Source organism: Amblyomma mixtum, chromosome 3 (assembly GCF_055824585.1).
Source record: "Amblyomma mixtum isolate Tamu chromosome 3, ASM5582458v1, whole genome shotgun sequence".
NCBI lineage: Eukaryota > Metazoa > Arthropoda > Arachnida > Ixodida > Ixodidae > Amblyomma > Amblyomma mixtum.
The window spans coordinates 430,368,045-430,387,281 of record NC_143014.1 but is presented as its reverse complement, the minus strand read 5'-3'; the positions used below and the strand labels follow the sequence as shown (position 1 = coordinate 430,387,281).

At 48.4% G+C, this 19,237-nt stretch overlaps 1 protein-coding gene across 2 annotated transcripts in view; it reads left to right on the top strand.

Annotated features, from left to right (window-relative positions):
• Nucleotides 1–9,680: 9,680 nt before the first annotated feature.
• Ptx1 (pituitary homeobox homolog Ptx1) overlaps nt 9,681–19,237 on the top strand; it is a 153,026-nt gene continuing 143,469 nt past the window's right edge. For both annotated transcript variants that reach the window (XM_089585043.1, XM_089585042.1), the window contains exon 1: nt 9,681–10,040. In XM_089585043.1, coding sequence (XP_089441169.1) covers nt 9,812–10,040 — 229 coding nt within the window. In that variant the 5' untranslated portion in view covers nt 9,681–9,811. The remainder of the gene's footprint in view (nt 10,041–19,237) is intronic.

Sequence of the window (19,237 nt, the reverse complement as noted above, 5' to 3'; positions counted from 1 at the left end):
GAAAGCTACGCTATGCTATGTACGAGAATGAAATCGTTTTTTTGCAACGAATTCTTCTGTTGTGTCCTTATTAAAGGTCCCGTAACGTGTATGCATACTTCCTCCGTTCACTTCGAAGTCATCTGATCTAGAACGGAAATAATCTGCATTGTAATTACGCACCTGTAGCCCAACAACACACACTCCGAACACCTTTGTTGCTTGTAAATCGCTCTCTTTTGCCTCTCGCACGTGCACGATACAATAATGGAAAAGAAAAGACAGCGATCATGGGTAGAGAAACATATTGTCATTGGTGGTATGTACAGGAATAGGAGTCCTCATAAACAGATATAACACAGAAGTCAGAACATGATTGAGTTGAACCATTCAAGTTCCTGAAGCAAGTAAGCACTATTTACAGAGTGCACTGGCAGTGACCCACTATCGACAGCGCGAGTCACGATGACGGCCCCCACGCAGACTTCCACTTCCCGGCCATTTTTTTTTTGTTACGAAAGCTTGCGATCGTTCTTGCCCTATCGACGCGCTTGGAATGCATGTGTAAGGACAGAAGGTGCATACAGTTTGTCAGCGTTTCCCTAGAGGGAGAGATGGGGTCATGGTCACGCGAGTTTCTTAAAAAGAAAGTCATCCACCGTGGCTATATATGCTGGGAAGAAGAGGTTTATTTATTTGGCTCGGCAAGTGCTGGGCCGAAAACGTGCCTTCTGCCGCACTGTCAATGAGTGAGGCTGAGTTCTTGCGCAAATGGTCGACATATTGCATCGTCCTGCGCGGCGGTCGAGTGTCGGCTTTTTTACTGCCTTACTGACGTGCCAGCGCTGCGTCCCTGCGCATGTGCTTGACTTATCAGAGCATTGAATTCAGCAGTTTTTTTGTATATTTTGTTGACATTAGAAAAAAATAAACTTCTCTTTCTATGCCGCTGACTCGGCACCTGCGCCGCGATGCCCTCCACTGCGCGCAGACGAAACTATTATAATAGTGCGTTTGCCACTTCTCCAATAAATTTAACGCGAGTTAAGTTGCTATGGAAACATTTGCAGCATTTCTTCGAGGTTTAATGCGCGAAAGCATTACTGTCTCTGACGAAAACAACAAACAAGCCTAGTCTCATTCGCATCTTCAGGTTCAATTTAATCTTACTAGAGTCTTAACCATCGCTAGCCAATAAGTCACCTGCGCGAAAGAAAGTACACAGGAACAAGAGAGAAAATTAAGATTGAGACTGGAACCAAGGCTGCATTCGAGCAGTCTTATCCAAACCTTGCCCAGATTGGTCCAACATGGCTGCCTGGCGCATGGCCCTCCTCGAGATGCTCGCTTAGCACCGGCTGAATCGCGAACGTGTGTTTCCCGGCAGGACGAATCCTCTTGGCAAGTTCCGCCAGAAGCAGCGGCAGCGGCGTTCACGCTTGGGGCGGGACGGCATAGCCTTTCTCGCCGCGGTTTCTCGCTCCGAGTTTGAGCTCCCGACGAGTCGGAACGGCGTTCTTAGCGCCGAGCTGCAGGTGATGCTGGCGCTCAATTTTTGTGCCTCCGGCTGTTTTCTGATCACTGCCGTAGATATGAGCGGGGACCACAAGACCACCAGAAGCCCCACAGTACGCCGAGTAGCTCTCGCCCTCCCCCGTCGCAGCAGAGATTGGATGCGGTAAGCTTATTGTTATCCTGTATCTTTCCCTCGCGAGTTTTATTGCCTCTTACTTTCCTTGTCTGGGCGCGTTCTCGCACGCATTTTAAGTAGCTGCGCGGGCCGAACAGCTGCTGTATGCACGATGTCTCAGATGTGCACCTGTTTTGCACGTGCTGAACTGCGAGCGAACAGATCCAAAGTAGCGCGAAGGTGTCGTTCGCCGCGAATAACGTTTTGAGGCGTGAGCAGTTCGTGATTTTGTTATTTGAAGTCGACGACGTGTGACTGTGTGATGGTCACTACACTACACTATTCGTGTGCGCTTGCGAGTGCGTGCGATTCCGCGTATGACATTGGCGTGAAGCTAAAGTTAACAACCTCGTTTTCTTCCCAGCTGGCCGTTGCCTATAGCCAGCCACGGGAAGTCCAAGGCGGCTTCTACGCTGTCGCCGGCTTTCCGCGCGTCGTGGTTGCTGTTCACGGCGCCTGTGTGTGGATACAGGCTCCCTAGCCGCATGTCAACCGCCACTTCTGCCGCTCCATAAACGCGCAGCTGACGGCTGAAAGCCACTGCCGCATCCACGATGTCGTCACACGGTGGATGCGCAGCACTCACGGCACGCGGATGCTGGCAAACAGCAGCGTGGTCCAACGCTTCGACAGTGGTGTTTGCACCGGCGTGCCACTCGGAGACAGCGGACACCCATGCATGCCCTGCTGATGACGTCGTTCCGGACTGCGGACACTCCCGGGAAAAAACGCTACAACGCTGCACGCGCACGCACGGCAATGAAGAGGGTGATTGTGAAGTAAGTCTTGCCGATCCGGTCGCAAGCGAGTTTCGCACTTTGTGTACACGCCGTTGCTTGTACTTTGTGTTGCTTGTAAAGTGTTGCTTGTACTTTGTGTACAAGCAACACTTTTCTCGCCGCAGGTATCGATCTTTTTATGTCGTTCAAGAAATAAGGGAAATATACTTTCTTCTTTGTTACTTCTAAGATATCTTGCCTTGGAGCGCATGAATTCCCCTGATGATTTCGCAATGTTTTTGTCACAATTGCTGCCAAACCAACAGTGAAACGAAGCATGCTTTATTTTGATAGTTTACAGAAGGAAAAATTTGAATGCCAAAAAGGTAGAAAAGCACAAAAGAAAGAATGTATTGCCAAAAACAATCAAAACACGTTTAATGCTTTACAGCATTTCGGTAAAATATATTAACCTTGGGTACGAAAGACAACTGAGCCTTCAAACAGGGCGCTTCACGCTCAGAATGATATATGTTGCTAGCACATTGCTCGTAGAGCCGCCGCGGTGGCTCAGTGGCTATGGTACTCGGCTGATGACCCGAAAGACGCGGGTTCGATCCCGGCCGCGGCGGCTAGAATTTCTTTGGAGGAGAAATTCTAGAGGCCCGTGTACTGTGCGATGTCAGTGCACGTTAAAGAACCCCAGGTGGTCGAAATTACCGGAGCCCTTCACTACGGCGTCTCTCATAGCCTTAGTCGCTTTGGGACGTTAAACCCCACAAAACCAAACCAAACCATTGCTCGTAGAATTAAGGAATTGTTCCACATGAAACCTCTGTACGCTGGGGAATTCCATGCTGATAAGCACTGATTGCTTCTGGATGAAATGGTTGCAGGACATCGCAGAGATTTATGCTGAACATATATGACAAAACTACTCAGTGATAGCACCTGCAAGTAAAAAAAATTCTGCTGTAACGCCTGATATGTACATGACGCGTTTAAAAAAAAACATATCAGCGCACTTAATTCTTAATAACATTTCGTTAAGTGTGTTAATGTTCGGCACAAAAAAAATGTTGAATCTACTAACACTCGTCTTTAGGTTCAGTTTGGCCTATAAAGCCCGGGCGGCACAAGTTAGAATAAGTAATCAAGGTACATATAAACGGATGTCGTGTATGCAGAGAAAACCCGTACACTTTAGTATGGCACGCTGTTTCAAGAAAGCATAGAAGTAAGGCGACAAACACCACCCAGTAGTATGGTATTGCACTCATGTGAAATCTACACATGATGTCACGTGCTAGAAAAATACAAAACGAACTGTAATGTCTTCACATATAAACAGTAACAAAAAAACTATAAATACACTTACTGCTTCTCAGCGCTTCATATATGTTAACCTTTGGCGATAAAAATCATTGAGTTTCTTTCCCCCTTCAAGAGCTGTAGATAGTGAGACAAACACCGAGCCTTTACTTCCTGTATGGGCAATATGCCTAATTATTGTGCGTTGATTACAGTGAACACAAAAACATTCTGAACAGGAAAAAGAAGCGCCACCTAGATTTATCCTAGTGTCTTAATATTCTAATTTCTTCCTTTTTCAACTCTATCGCAAGCTTTCTTATCGCTTACTTGAGGCTTTGCTTTTCAAGCTGGAGGATTTCTTCCTCCAACTGCGCTTTGTGCACTTGTCTTTCTCGCTGCACGTTGAACCTCGAGTGCGCATTTGCGGCTGCTATAAGTGCATCTTCCGCACGGCCAAATTTATCTATTATAGTCACAGCATAATCGCAGATGCCTTTGCAGGTGTCAGCAGCATGTGCTACTTTTGCTGCTGTGGTTAGCTCAATTTCTACGGCTGTTCTGTTTGCTTGCAGCAGCGTGCGTTCCAGCTCAACGCTGCTCCTGTTGAGCTGAATGGCCTAGTGGGCTTGGCTGTGCTGGCCGTGCAGGCTGAGGCATCAGTGTTGCATCTGCCTGCTGAGTGTGGAGCTGCCTGGTTGCGGTGGCTGCTCCCTGCCCCCTCTCTGCATGGATCTTGAACTGCTGCTTACAGTTCATACTTTCCCGTCCAGCTCTGTTAGGTCAAAGGAATAAATCACAGTGGGCTCATGTCCTTCAATTCTATCCAGTGTTATTGCCATGTTCGTTGACCAAGCGACGCAAGGCCGCTCCAGTAGCCCTTGCCTCCTTCGCGCATACAAGCCGGCCGCTTCCAAGAAACTAGCACGGGTCGGCCGATTCCACGAAAACTAGCAGGGACGACACCCGACCCCTACAGCCCCGCCGACTGACCGTCTGCACTCCCATAGCACTCCCATAGCACAGGAAGTGCTTTCTTTCACACACACACACTCTCTCTCTCTACTGCAATAAACCTTTCAGACTCCACCCAGCAACCGTGTTGAGAAGCTCCTCGCATGCGGGGCTAACAGTTATCACAAATTGCGCAGCAGAAACTTTAAAAAATTATGTAGCACCAGTCGGTACACGGTGCCACCTTGTTCTATAGTGACTGTCACAATGACTGTTGGTGACTGAAGTTCACTGTGCCGAGACAGCCATTATATTTATTCGTCCAGGTTTACACCATCTGGCATGCCTTCGGACACCATAGGGTTCCCAAGGCCGATGATGACCCTGACAGCCTCCAGCAAGGCTGGCAGCTAGTATTCATTGCGACCTGCGCCTGCCCATATTCACACACGTTGTTCTAGGAATCTCAAACAGGATTTTTATTGGAATGCTTAGCATTACGAGGAATAAGCTATAAAATGCAGCACTCAGTTGGCGCAGCAAATATTCTGTATTGTAAACTTTATTCGTACACATATAAATGTCACACGCAGTCTCATAGAAAACTAACTCATAGGGGTACCAATTACGCATTTCAAACACCAATTTGTGATTCCTGTTGCGCTAAGGGTTGTTTGTGTTATGCTGATTGCACAGTTTTCATCAGTACTTTTTCTTTAATCCAGGACCACATGCTAAAGTCCTCTGCCTCTCCGATATTTTTGTTGCCTGCGTGTAATGCTCAGACAAGTATTGCTATGCATGTTACTATTCTGCTTCACTTCATTACGTTGCTGTATAAATATTCACTGCTTGTTTTTCCTATTTATACACTGCTCTACAATAAACTTTCCTTGTGTGCAGAGCTGCAATGTTGTGTTGTGGTTCATGTGCATTGACTGCCTAGAGTGGCAGTCACTGGTCATGCACTTGCAGTGAATCATGAATGTAGGACAACAAATGCCTTAAAATCTGCTACCCAGGCCAACATACGTAGGCGTTGCAAGTGGAAGGATAGCTCTGGGCGGATATAGATGTTGCCGGACACACTTTGTTGCTTTTCCTGCTTTATGAGAGTTGGAAGGAAAGGAGAAACATTTGACTAGTTTTTAGCAATTTGCTATACATAGCAACTTAATTAGCGATCATGTCGCATTTCAATGTTAAATCTTTGACGTTAGAATCGTTCAACTTGGACAAATAAACAAGAAGAATGTATTCTATGCCCACAACTATTTCGTACTTGCCGGAATGCAGGAACCTAAAATAAACGTGAAAAAAAGGTGCCTGCTACCGCTGCTCATGACTGTCAAGCTCGTTCATGAAACCGACGTAATAGCATGAATGCGTACGACGCCGCTTTCGAGGAAGTGCGGTGTCCATGTGCTGGGACGATTCAAGCGCACCTTGTTTCAGGCGGACGCGAGTGCCTGGAACTCTAGTACAAAGGCTTCGGGCGAACAGCGACGAAGCTGCAGGTGCATTCGAAACAGCGCAATGACTACAGCAACGAACGCAACGGATTTTCTGGATGAACCCCTTGAGTGCGATGCAACCAAACACTCGCTTTCTGTCCTGAATGCAGGTGCAGCAAACGGCATGTTGTGTACTCAGTCACATGTTATGTCATGATAATCTTATACGTCCACAAAATGAGCAGCAGCGATCGCTAATGCAGCAGTATTTTCGCTGTAAACAAAACAGATGGCAAGAACACTTATCGATTTGCCTCTTGTGCTGGCTTCAGCACTGATTATCCGCCTTTAGCTGCTGCTTCAAGTTGTGCACACATTTTTTTTAAAGTTCTTGAGAACTGAGTACTTTGGCAACGTCTGCCCATGCCTGCTCGCAGTTTTTTATTATTATTTTTTTGTGACAGCCGAATTACATTTACTAAACAAGGTCGTACATTCTCACTCGATTTGATTTGATTTGATTTATGGGGTTTAACGTCCCAAAGCGACTAAGGCTATGAGAGACGCCGTAGTGGAGGGCTCCGGAAATTTCGACCACCTGGGGTTCTTTAACGTGCACTGACATCGCACAGTGCACGGGCCTCTAGAATTTCTCCTCCAAAGAAATTCTAGCCGCCGCGGCCGGGATCGAACCCGCGTCTTTTGGGCCAGCAGCCGAGCACCATAACCGCTCAGCCACCGCGGCGGCCATTCTCACTCGAATGCTGGCACTTGAGTCGCTTGGCGTGCGGTTGTGAGATCATGCTTCAACGCTGAAATTTTCGCGTGAGTTGCTGTTTAAAGAGCGCGGCAGTTTGGCCGGATGTTGACAGCGAATTGCGTTCAGCAATCAATTGGACAGCGCGAATTACGATCGCAGTCGCGTCTCACGTCGGGAGCATTCCGCGCTTGATTCCCAGCCGACGGAGTGATTCCCGGCTGCCGGACAGTCCAGTCTTATTTTAGGCTTTGATGAGACTATGTACGAGGGACGCCTCAATAAGTGTGTGCGCTAGAACTTTTATATAAAGCGGAAATTGAGTGCACCAGTCATTCAGCGCCTCCCAGCGAAACGCGACCGTTGCGATGACTGTCGATCTTTATCAACATGCATGATAGCCCTGTGAAAGCAAATATGTGTTTCACTGCACCGTGTATCTAGATACTTTGTCAGTATATGATTATTGGTTGTTTATACGAAAAATAATCTTAGCCAGAATACCTTTCCTCGGAAATATATTCTACTCTTGTCGCAGCTTGAATGCCGGCAAAATGATGTCCCAAGAACAATGTTGCGCGCGTTTTTTTTTTTCTACCATTTCAATATAATCCCTCATTTCAGCATCACAAAACCAGGTGCCAACATGTTTACTTCTTGTGTTTTGTAAATAGTGTACATAACACCCCGTATAACTTCTCTCTATCGCTCGCCTCTTTGCTTCTCCTTGCTGTCCTCTCCCTGTCCCGTGTATTTCCGCCGGCCGCATGCAGCTTAGGTTCTTAACATATCAGACAGCAATTTGCGCGCCCGGCAATATTCTTTCCTTCCTTTTTGTATTCTTTGAATAAACCACTCTGCTGCCGGAACGAGAGCAAAAAAGCCGGCTTCACAGTGAGGTGCCAACCGTCAGAGGCAGCACACTTAATTGAACAGAGTTGCGGACGTTTTGTTGAACGCGGTGACAATACCGCTGAAATCCCACTCTCGACTTGTTGGCAGTGCGTCAGCAAATCAGAGGCCAAATTCCCAAATGTGTTCGCTCGCTAGAACGGTGCATAATCGGCCAGCACTTTCATTGTATGCGCGAAGCTACCAGGACATCTCAAATAAGGAACGTGAAGTCCATATCTTCGGTTACATAGTTATAACGAGGTGTGATACTCAATGTTGGTCGCAAGAGACGCTCACGTTGGCATGTAACGCCCCCTGTGATTCCGAATAGCTAGCTCCTTTATTATTATTATGCGCCTTCTTGATATGTCTTGGAGTCCATAAGCCTGTGGATTGCCAAGAATTATTAGTAAATTAACTTCTTCCACTTAGACGAGATGGAGAAAAAAAAGTAACCACGTTAAGGAGCCCTCTTGAACTTGAAACATTGCAGGTGAAACGATGGCTGTTCAATGATTCTAAAAAGAAAACTATTCCCTAATCCATATTCGGAGATTATGATGATCGACAGTAATCGGAACTGAAAAGCGGAGGATCAGCCTCGGCCGCTTTCCTCTTCACCCCCTTTTACTGTCCTCGATTTATTTTTCTGGCCTTACATCCTGCAAACGTAAGCACGCTGTCTAGATTTACGTCTTTAGAGCTTTTATCTGGTATGTAATTTCCTTATTTATCGTGCACATCCCACTCCTGCTAACGCCTGTACTTCAAAAATAAATAAACTAAATAAAATAAGCACCAAAACCCAATACTTAAAGATAACCTTGCCGGTTTTGCTCCTAACAGGTGTACTGCGTGTTCATCTGTTAGAGAACAGCAATTCTCCATCACGATGGCTGCTGTCGTGAAGCCCTTTAATGTGCATTAGCCTTTGTTCATGAGACGGGGTGTCATTTGTAAGCAAGCAACTATACTTCCCCACCCAATTTTCCATTCCACATAGAGTGGTAGCTGCAAACCACGGCTTTCAGGTCTCTATGGTTGTTTTGCAGCGCGTGTCCAAATCGTCACCCAGCTCTGGTGGCTTACTTTCGTAGATGCGAACTAAATGTGAGGCAGCGTACAACTAGAACCATAATGTTCCTATGTGTAGTTCTTGATGCCGATTTCGTTCATAAAATTTTCGGGCGCGTCCAAGGATCACACTGATAACAATCGCCTCCTTCAACGATGTATTTCGCTGCGCGGTATGCTACGTGCAAACAAATGCGGATGCCCGAGGAGCAGTCGCCGCGAAGGCCAAGTTCAAGCCCACGCTTCCAATATGCTTCGAGCAAAGCGCCAGGACCCCGGTCGGCGCGTTTTCCGCCCGTGTCTTGTGGTTGGCGACCCACTTCCGTAGTCTCCGTTGCGCCCCGTGGAGCCGTTTTCTTGGCGCCAAATAACTGTAATCTGCGCGCAGCAGCGAAACCGAGGAGGACCAGCACGCGTCCGTGGACCCTCCCCGCGCGAGAACCGCGCGCACCTGCGACACCCTCGCCGCGCGGGCCGGGAAACAAAAGCGGGGAGGGAGCCCCGGGCAGAAGATCGCACCGGCGGCGGTCCTGGCATCGAGGCAATCGCGGCGGCGCTGCGCGCGCTCGCTACCCTCGCGCCGCGCTGCGAGCGTCGCCCCCAGTTGTGAGGAAGAGGCGGAGGACCCACCGCTTGCGAGAGGCGGGCTCGCCGCGATCTCGGGGCGTGGCTTCTCCTCGACCAATGAGTTCGCAGAGACGAGAAGCGGTCGAAGAGTCCCCGCCTCTATGTGACGCGGGTTTCCCAGCGTTCCCGGGCGCTGGGTCGAAGTCAGGGGAGGAGGCGGCCAGGCGGCCCCGGCGAGCGAGGCAGCCGTCGAGAAGGAGGAAGAGGAGGGCGCCGGAGGGGAAGGGGCGAAAAAAAGAGGCGGCATGGAGGTCCAGCGTGGCGGCGCGCCTTGGGAGAAGGGAAGAGAGGCTTCGCGTAAATCCCCCCGGCGCGGAGAGACGCGCGAACCGGGTCGTGTGGCGGCGCGGCGATGGAGTCCCTAAGCGACCCGCTGTGCCTGCAGGATCTGGTGGCCGGCGGCGGCGACCCGATGACACCGTCCATGACGCTGGCCACCCTTGCGCCGCCGGTGGCGATGCACCACCACCACCACCATCACCACGCCGCCGCCATGGCGGGTCACCCTCTGGGCGGCGCGCTCAACACGGCCTGCTCGGCCGTGCTGCAGCAGCATCACGACGCCGAGCAGAAGAAGCGAGGTGAGCGCAACCACGCGGCTGGCGATGGGTCTCTCGGGCACCCCGCGCGTGTAGTCTAACCTGTTGATCACCTCTTGCCTGTGAAACAGTGAGCGTTGCATTTCCGAGTGTAATTGCTGAGTCCGTGGCGCCATTGGGCCGAGCGGGCCCTTCGGTTGCAGGAGTTGATAAGTCCGGTGGCCTGGTGTTGCTCTGTGGCTTGCCAACTCCTGCTAGCTGGCAAGGAGCGCGTGTGATGCTATTGCGGGGGCCAAGTACTCGTATTTGGGCTGTTTTCTGCTTCGTAACTGCAGTCTGCATTCGGTTACCTCCTGTTTTGTTCGCCGTACAAGTACGACCAGAGCGTTTGATGACACACGTGGGTTTGGACAGATCATTCGCTCTCATGTCTAGGCAACGCAGTAAAGTCACGTGGACGCCCTCTATCAGATATTCTAAATACCCTCAATGTTTCTAGTAGCGTGATGGCGGTGTTGGCTATCCACACTGTCAGTTTCTAATAGCTGAGCTTACGAAAGGCCTGGCTTTATTGCGCCAGGTCTGTTTACAAGCCCATTCCTGTGACCTCAAGTTCAACCCGTCGGAGTAGCCGGGGCATGTTTCGAGGTGAACCTTGGGCGGCTTCTTTACACGCCGAGTATGAAACAATGTATTTCACAAACAGGATTGGGCTGAAGTGTTTCTCAGCTTAGTCGCGGTGGGCTCCCAGAAGCGGCAATCTCATGATTGCCATCATTCTGGGCGCTTTGCGCCTAACTGCAATGTTCCTTGGAGTCATCTCGGCGCGACGTTGGGCTTATCACTATGTCAAGACAACGCGCTATTCGCTCGTCGCGAGCATGTAGAAACCGTGGCGGTCACTATGAATAGCATGCTGGATTGCAACACGCCACTTGTCGGTCGAGTCGAGAACTGCACGGCCCCTCATCCAATGTACACATGTAAAGGGAGGGGGGGGGGGGGGGGCTATTTGTCGCTTTGGCTGCCGGTGAGCTCAACTAAAGACGGGCCTTGCAGTAGGGTTTTCATGGGCCGGCAGGCGGAATTTTCTTGTGTCGTGTGTCAAAAGCCTGCGATCTGTGAAGCTTTAGAGCAATTGTAACGCTGTAAGTCATTAGGACTTATATCGGACGTCTTTTCATGAGTACGCACTGACAGTTACGGGCATGAAAGTGGCGCATGTATTTGCGTTTAACACGTGATCCCATGCAGAGCATAGAACCTCTTACGGCGCTTTGTCAATGTCGCGCAAGCGCTTCGGCTCGATGTTTCGGGAACTGTTGACTTCCATGAGCGGCGGGGAAATATGTTTAGCTTCACCTCAGTGCCCATGTCTGAAGGCATTACAACTCACACTGTGCTTTTGGATGGAGTGCGCGATGCCAATCTGTTGCCACGGCATAATGCGTTGTCCCCACCAAGCGGCACAGGTCTCATGCTTGAGCAATCCGCGCGCCGTGGTGCGCGGCCGGTATATACCGCGCGTGGTTGTGAGTTAGTCATTGCGGGATCTGTCATTTCCACCCGGGCCTCAAGACGAGCTATGCCATAAGCGCTTGTCTGCAACGAAAAGAGGATGCTTTGCAGGGATAGCAGCACTGCATCTTTCTTTCGCACCTAGTCTCTCTTACTTTTTGTCCCTTCCACACGCTGTTTTCACGGTTCGGAAAAATCGGTAGTTTAGTCGTCATGATAGCTGCAATAACTTTAGGCGAGATTTCAATTTTATTTTTATTTCATAACGTAATTCCTTACGGGATGAAATAACACGACTCCACGACAACATGGAAAGTACAAGTTGGTTTTGTGTATACATCAAAACATCCGTGTACTGCGCCATGGTTTGTCTTCTACTTAGCTAGGCTGTTTATTGAAGTCACTGGAAATTGGACACACTGGCACCGAACTCTGCACAACAGTGCTGTGAATGTGTAGCCGTTAAGCGCAAGAATGCAGCGTTTAATCACTTTGTTGTGTGCAGTCTGAAGCCAGTCGAGACACTCGTATACTCGTACATCATTCATGCTGTAGGAGATCTTTCGTCCTTTGCGGGCTTCGCACCGACGCTTCATCCGCGCTCATTTTATGGGCAGTGAAGCATTTGCACAGTAGCGAGTTAAAATCCAAGACAGAAAAAGCGCAGTTATTTTCGCCACTTATGCCCTTTGGCGTTGTGCCAGATGCACAGAAGTGTTATCTCACGCGACAGCCTCCAAACAAGAGAACGTCGGAACGAGACTGGAGGACGATGGAAAGGATTTGAATGCGAGCATGTTGCCACAAACGGTCGTTTCTATTTACCGCGTTCGAGAGGGGAGGATTCCTACGAGGCATAACTTATTCTCGTGCAATAAAGATGTAAATGGCTCTGACGCATCTGCAGAAGCATGTGGCATCACTTCCAGAGATACCTGGGCTCTCGCTTCTTATATACCAGCGACTTTCGTCCATCGCGGGCATTAACGCCCGGTGCTCTACCCCACTGTGAGTTTATTTCGAAATGCATATTGTTTCTACAATATCCCGATACTTCCCCCGGACGACGAAAGTGAGTGTTAGAATGCGACATAAACCCATCTTGCACAAGCAGCAACAGCAGTACTTGAATCAAGCTGGAAAGCCGGCGACACAACTTTCATTTTGAGAAAGAACTAACGAAGTGTACAGTACGTATGAACGCAACGATTTTGTAGTTTGGAAACGTTGCAATGGCACTGCGGATCACTTTTTCTGGAAAAAAAAGTTATACGCAGTGTTTGTGAAAGCCCGAATCCACTGTTGGTTGCAGGATGCATTAAGGCGTTGGGTATGTTTGCATTGTAAAGCATTTCTATCGGCTTCTGTGACATGACTAATGGTTAAATTACCGGTGGAGAGAAACAAACCTGGCGACAAACAGAAGAGGGTGGAAGGGGGGGGGGGAGCCAGTAAGATGCACAGTTCTGCGCTTGGAGTCAGAAAACATGCTCTCACATAACCTGAAGTTTGTGGTTTGATGCTTTTCAGTTCGGTTTACCTGCACTCTGTAGAACTTGAAGTTTTCTGTTTGATGCCTGGTATCAGCTGTCCGCATGTCAGTGCTTTTGTGTTCGCATTGTACAACTCTTTGTACAACTTTGTACAACAAACTTTTGTACAAACTATTGTGTTGTGCAAGCTGTTCCTTTGTCTTGGATGCTTTCTTTTTTATTGTGGTCGAATCATGGCCGCTGATCAATATTGGTCCTTTCAGTGTGTATATTGCGACACTGTGGCTGATGAATTGCGATGGATTTGCACCTCACCACTCCCCTCATTTATATCTATACAGCCTAGTTCCTAATGCGAAATATTGTACAACGGATAAACGCCTCACAGTAGCATAAACAAAAATAACTTTGGTTCTAAAAGCACACCCGGCATATGTCATCAATGATGTGTGTTGATTCTCGGGCATGCACATCAGAAAGCAGCCTTGAATAGAGCAACGTTTCGCATTGCAAACTGTGGATCGTGGGGTTTAACATTTCGAAGCGACACATGGGTTATGAGAGACGCTCTAGGGAAGGGCGCCGGATTAATTTAGACCGCGGCTGGGGTTCTTTAAAGTGCGCGGACACAGCACAGCACCCGGACGTTTTTTTATTCTGCCTGCGTCGAAATACTGCTGCCGCGGTCGGGATAGAACCCTGGACGTTGGGTTTAGCAGCCGAACTTGCGAAGCCACTAAGCCATTGCGGCGGGTCGTCTTCCCTTATGGTGGCAACGGTGTTTCTCCAAGGGCCCGTTGACGCGATGAAACGCGACTTCTCTTTGAACTACGTGTACTTATTTGCAATCGACGATTACAGAGGCCCGTGCAGGTACGACCAACAAAATAAAAACCCTCCTGTAATACTTCACAGGAATTTCAACAGTTAGAAAGAAAGGTGAAAGTCCCCACCACGCAGGACCTTAGAAATCGGCGGAGTCCGCACAAAGCGGTCCGCCGAAATAGCATAGGTCACTCTCGTGACTTCATTAAATCAACATTTCATCTGGCGAGCTTCCTATTCTGGCGTGCTTTCGCTTCCTCGCACTCAACTCTCTCCCTCGCAATTGCAGGACTATAGATACCAAATATTTGCTTGCGTGTTTTCTTTTTTCAAATGATGTATCAGATATTAAAATACATGGATCACCCCGTGATAGCCTACAATCACTAAATAATTCATATTTGAATTTCTTCTTGACGCTGTTTTGACTTGGTTTCATCAACCGAACGATGGCTGTGACGTGTAGCTGACATTTAGGTCACGTGAGGCATGGCAAACGACGTCAGTATTACTGTTGACACGTCGTTTGTTACCATTCCAGCTCTTCAAGCATGCATGTACAAGTCTTGTAGTGAATTAAAACAACGTACCAGAATTTATATCTCAGTTTTTGTGCATCACGTGACATCAAGGTCAACTACATGTTACAACCATCGTTCGGTTGATGAAACCGAAAAATCATTAGAGAACAAATTCAGTTGTAAATTATTTACCGGTCGTAGGCACATATCACCTGGCGATTTATGTATTCTAATGTGTAACGCATCATTTGAAAACAGAAAGCGCGCGACTAAATATAGGTGTTACACTCCATTAAGGGGCGTGGAAAAACGAAAACGCGTGCCGAAATTTAAAAAATATGGCCCTAAACCAGTTCGGAGATGGATAGCCCAACGGGTTGAGCCGATCCAGGTGGCGCGTCGCCTGGACTTCGCTGTCAAATTGCTTCCGAGGGGCCTGGGCTGTGGCGAGATTATTATCCGCCTGTTGCTTGAGGATGTGGCGCCGCCACGCGGGAGCCTCTAGGAAACAAATTAGACGGCGCGTAGTAGGCGCTGCTCACAGTGCCTCACGCTACTGCATAACTGGAAAGAAGGGACGGAGTGGCGCCAAGTACAAACGAAGACGACCACATGTCAATTGACTAACGAATGCACGTTTTGTGCACGTAAGCCATGAGAATAGCCCGAAAAAGAAAAACTCTTGAGAACAGTGCAAATCGCGGGGCTAGAGCGAGTAGCTTTGTAAACAACCTGCGAGCCAACGGAGAGTTCAGGGCAGATGTCTGCTTGAGTTGATTCCCAATAATGGCGGATTGAATCCCTGTGCTTTCTTTTTTGTTTTTGGAAACGCAACTACACAAGAAGACGCGACATATACACGGACGCGACACTGGCATCCTTAATTGGCGATATGTGGGCATAGTTTTGAAAGACCGGTGCCAGCACGACCTGCTTCTGAGTGTCGTCTCGCTGTAATAGGAGTTCAGGCCAGTGATGACAAAAAAGCCAGAGAGGTCCGAAACAAGCAGCACGTAGGTGCGGAGCGTCGTGCATCAGGCGCATCACGCAAGATGCGCGCAACAGCCCGCGGCCCGTCACTTTTGCACGGAACATTTTTCAAACACGACACTTATGAGTACTCTTGTTGCGCGCATGTCTTGTGCGCTAAAACATTGTAAATCAACGAATGAAAAAGAGCAGAGGAAAAAATGTTACGCTTGTCACATGATCGCCGCATCTCATTGCAAAAGGGTAAAGCCACGGAATTATACACAACCTGAATTTCGTTCTCAGGCCAGTGGATACAATACCACAAGAGGAACATATATCAGGTTAAAATTGGCATGCAGCTATATGACAGAACCTGTATGGAAAAGTCCTACTATACAAGCAATCTGCGCAGGAGAAGGTATCAACTGTACTTGAGGCGCATAAATAATAATTAGCTCAGCTGCACGCTGATCTAAGACTGATGAACTCGGAGATGGTGTTACCATAAAATTGAAGTAGTAGAAATTACCCAAACGGTTCGCGCACAGATGTTCAGAAAACAAACCCTCCTATAAATTATACACAGAGCTAAGTAACAAGCAATGATGGATCAGTTAAAAGCTTAAGCTGCAATACCTTAAAGCACTCGGAGATTTCAAAACCAGCGTTCAGCAGGTTACCTCATATTTCCTCGGTCTGCCGCGTTGCCACACTCTTGCGAACAGCGTCACGCCGTTCGCGCGCTTCCATTGCTACGTTACGTTTTGCTGAGGAATAGTCCATTGCTGAAAAACCGCTGGGGACCTGCGCCGTAGGACAGCTGAATTCCACAGCTTCTCGGTCTTCTGACTTCCTTCACCTTCTGCGGGCCGACGCGCACTGACTGCTCTTTCTGGCGCGAAGCCACAACTTGCACCAGCATACTCCATCACCACTGCTAAATTTTTGCTGACACCTATCCACGAAATTCTCGTGTTGCCCTTTCGTGCTGCCCCGCACCTGCGCAACCTAGAGATGTGGCTCGTTTCGGTTCGTCCGAAAACTGCCGAGCTTTTCCAAAACTGTGCTGCTTTCTACAGAGAGAGTAAGGCAAAAATGCAAGCAGTCAGTCAGTCACTGCAACTTTATTCTCAAATCAGGTAAAAACATCTCCGCAGAGCATACCCAAGTGGACCGACCAGGCTGTCGGTGGAGGACAGGGAAAATTAGGTGTGGTTTGGTCAGCGTTGCATGTGAAAAACATTTGTTCATGAAAAAAAAAATAACACAAGCAAGCACGTGAAAGAAATCAACGCTACTCACAATCAAAATTTGCAAAGCCAGAGATACAGGATGCTGCGGACCACGGCCCATATTTACCAACTGTGTTTTTTTTTAAGTTGTAGCCTACTATATATGGTGCACACAAGGTGGATTCTAAGTTGGGCAGCCACAGCCGGGTGCGCATTAAAACTAGAGCTCCTGTTTCACCGTTTAGATGTACACTCATAAATACTGACGAGAATAGGCTGCCTTCTACTGGTTTTCATCACAGGTTTTCACCCCGGCGCGTTGTCGCGATGCAGTGAGGTGTGTCCGTAGTGAAGGTGTCGGTGTGGACGCACTCCTCGCGAAGCTTCCACGTTGTTTAGCGGCCCACAACTGCCTGAGCCATCAGACAGGCATCTGCCATCGTGATCGAAACGATCGGGATTGAACACTATGCAGATCTAGCGTTGCTGTACGGCCACTTCGGTCGCGATCGAGCCCGATCCTGCTCGACCTCAAGCCGCTTCCTGAAGCGCAGTCGAGGGCTGTGACATCGTCCTCAGAAAACGATCTAATGGAAAATAAAACTGAACCGTGCAGAAAGGTTTCTATAAATGCCATCAAATTATAAAATACATGTTATTCATCCCACGCGGCCCTATTTTCAACATTCGTACCACCTGCCTGGGTAGTAAACAAATATGCACCCAGGTACACGAGCCAGTGGTACGGTGCTTGCAGTACGTTTGTGTTGGCACTTTCTGTAGCTGTATTACAGGCACGGGATTTTTTTTTTGTTTTGTAAGAAGCATTTTTGTTTACGTTTCCTTCATTACAAACGCATTTATTCGCGACCACTTAGACGAACACGTGTGCGTGCAGCGCCGCCTGTCGTTGAGCAGGCCAACTCGACGATCGCAATCGAGGCGGATCGTGCAGCAGCGTCATGTGGAGCTCGCTCGGAACTTCAATCTAGATCGGACTCGATGGGGATCGGAAGTGCCCGTGTGACAGCCGCATAAAGCACCCCTCGGGGAGGGCTGGGAGTATGTAACGATTCTTCGAGTCAGTAAGTATTTAAGCTGGAGGCACAAATTTGGAGGCCTCTCTTTGCACTGTGGCGGCCAATATAGATGCACGTACTTACGGAAGTTTCTCAACAAGGATCGAATTCATACGAACTGCATTAGCCGCTCGCAGCTTTGTTTCGGCTGAAAAGAGAAGCAGTTAATTATGTCTAGCGGAAGTAGCTTTGTTTAGGGTTTTATTTACACGTGCATACAGAAAAATCAATGATAAGTAATAAAGACAGGACTTATTAGGAGAAAGTAAATATTTATGACTTGATTGTGGGCTAGAAAAACCACTCTATTAAAACATTTCGTGTTTTATTACGCATCGCAATGGCAACCAAACAACGGGTACCCGCTAAAGCTCAGCAGGTGGCCATGTCCAGAGGGAATTTTCAAATGTACTGCATTTTATCACTGAGATTTTGCGGTGCGGATATCCTGAGACAAAGCCAAACAACTACGAGCGTTTCATTTGCTGGATACGTCAGACACAGTGAAGCATTTTCGACCGACGCCGCTGCGCAAACTTAAATCCGAGCGTTATAGGCAACCACTCTCTTTGCTGATGTTCGGTTGACGGCGGCTACTAACTCAGATCCAAACGGCGTTTGGCGTCATGCGCCCCATCAAACCACTGTTCCCGTATTTCTCGAAGTGAAACTTTATAGACGGTTTCGACGTTGATAAGCGAACCCGACTACTGATGTTGGTAGTAGTCCTCAAGCGTTTCCGACTACCAAACTTCCGGTATTGTCAGTACCGCGTCTTAAGTTGTACCGCTGCACATGCGGCCGCAATGATGGCCGTTTGTCCTTCCGCGTTCGGGGCCTGCGGCATGCGACACAGACGGCGCTGGTGTAGCTCTTGCAGGCCACAATCGCTGGACGATCGTCCGCTTTAAGGACAATTTATTTTGGTTTAGGTGGCCTGAATTACCTGTGCTAATAGTAAGCTCGCCACCATAATTAACTGAAGCTTCAGGGCCTAACTGAACACAAAGGATGCGGCGCTGACTTTGCAGCAGTTTTTCTTGCTGAAATAGCCGCCACTTGCATGAAATGTGACTCTGTGCTCCACAGATCTATAACTGAATGCAACAATCGTGCTTAATGAATCGAATGTAATATTTGCAGCCGGCTTTCCCACAGCAGAACGCTGAACAGATATGCTCGAGAGCTAATCGCCTCACCGGAGAACACCGCTATGCTCACTTGATACGCCCTACAGAGAGCGCCAGTTGATGAAGTCCAGGAAGGGTGGTCGTGCTTGAGGAAATAAATGCCAGACTATATCGCAAGTCTGTGCCGCTATAACGCATTAACCTGCCCAAGATGACAATGATCCCTGCCTTAAGAGGTTTAATTCAGCATAAATGACAAATATTCATGGCAGGAATCGTGACATGTTCCAGGATATTGAGTAATAAGGCAAACAAGTAAGCAAATTTCTTGTGACACTGATCAATGGAAACTGTATATCTCTGAATGCGTTACAAATGCGTGCCAGACATTCCCTCACTCGTAGTAAATGTTAAAAAGGCCTTACGAGAACAGCATACCGAGCTTACGCCTAGCTGGTTCCTAATTTAG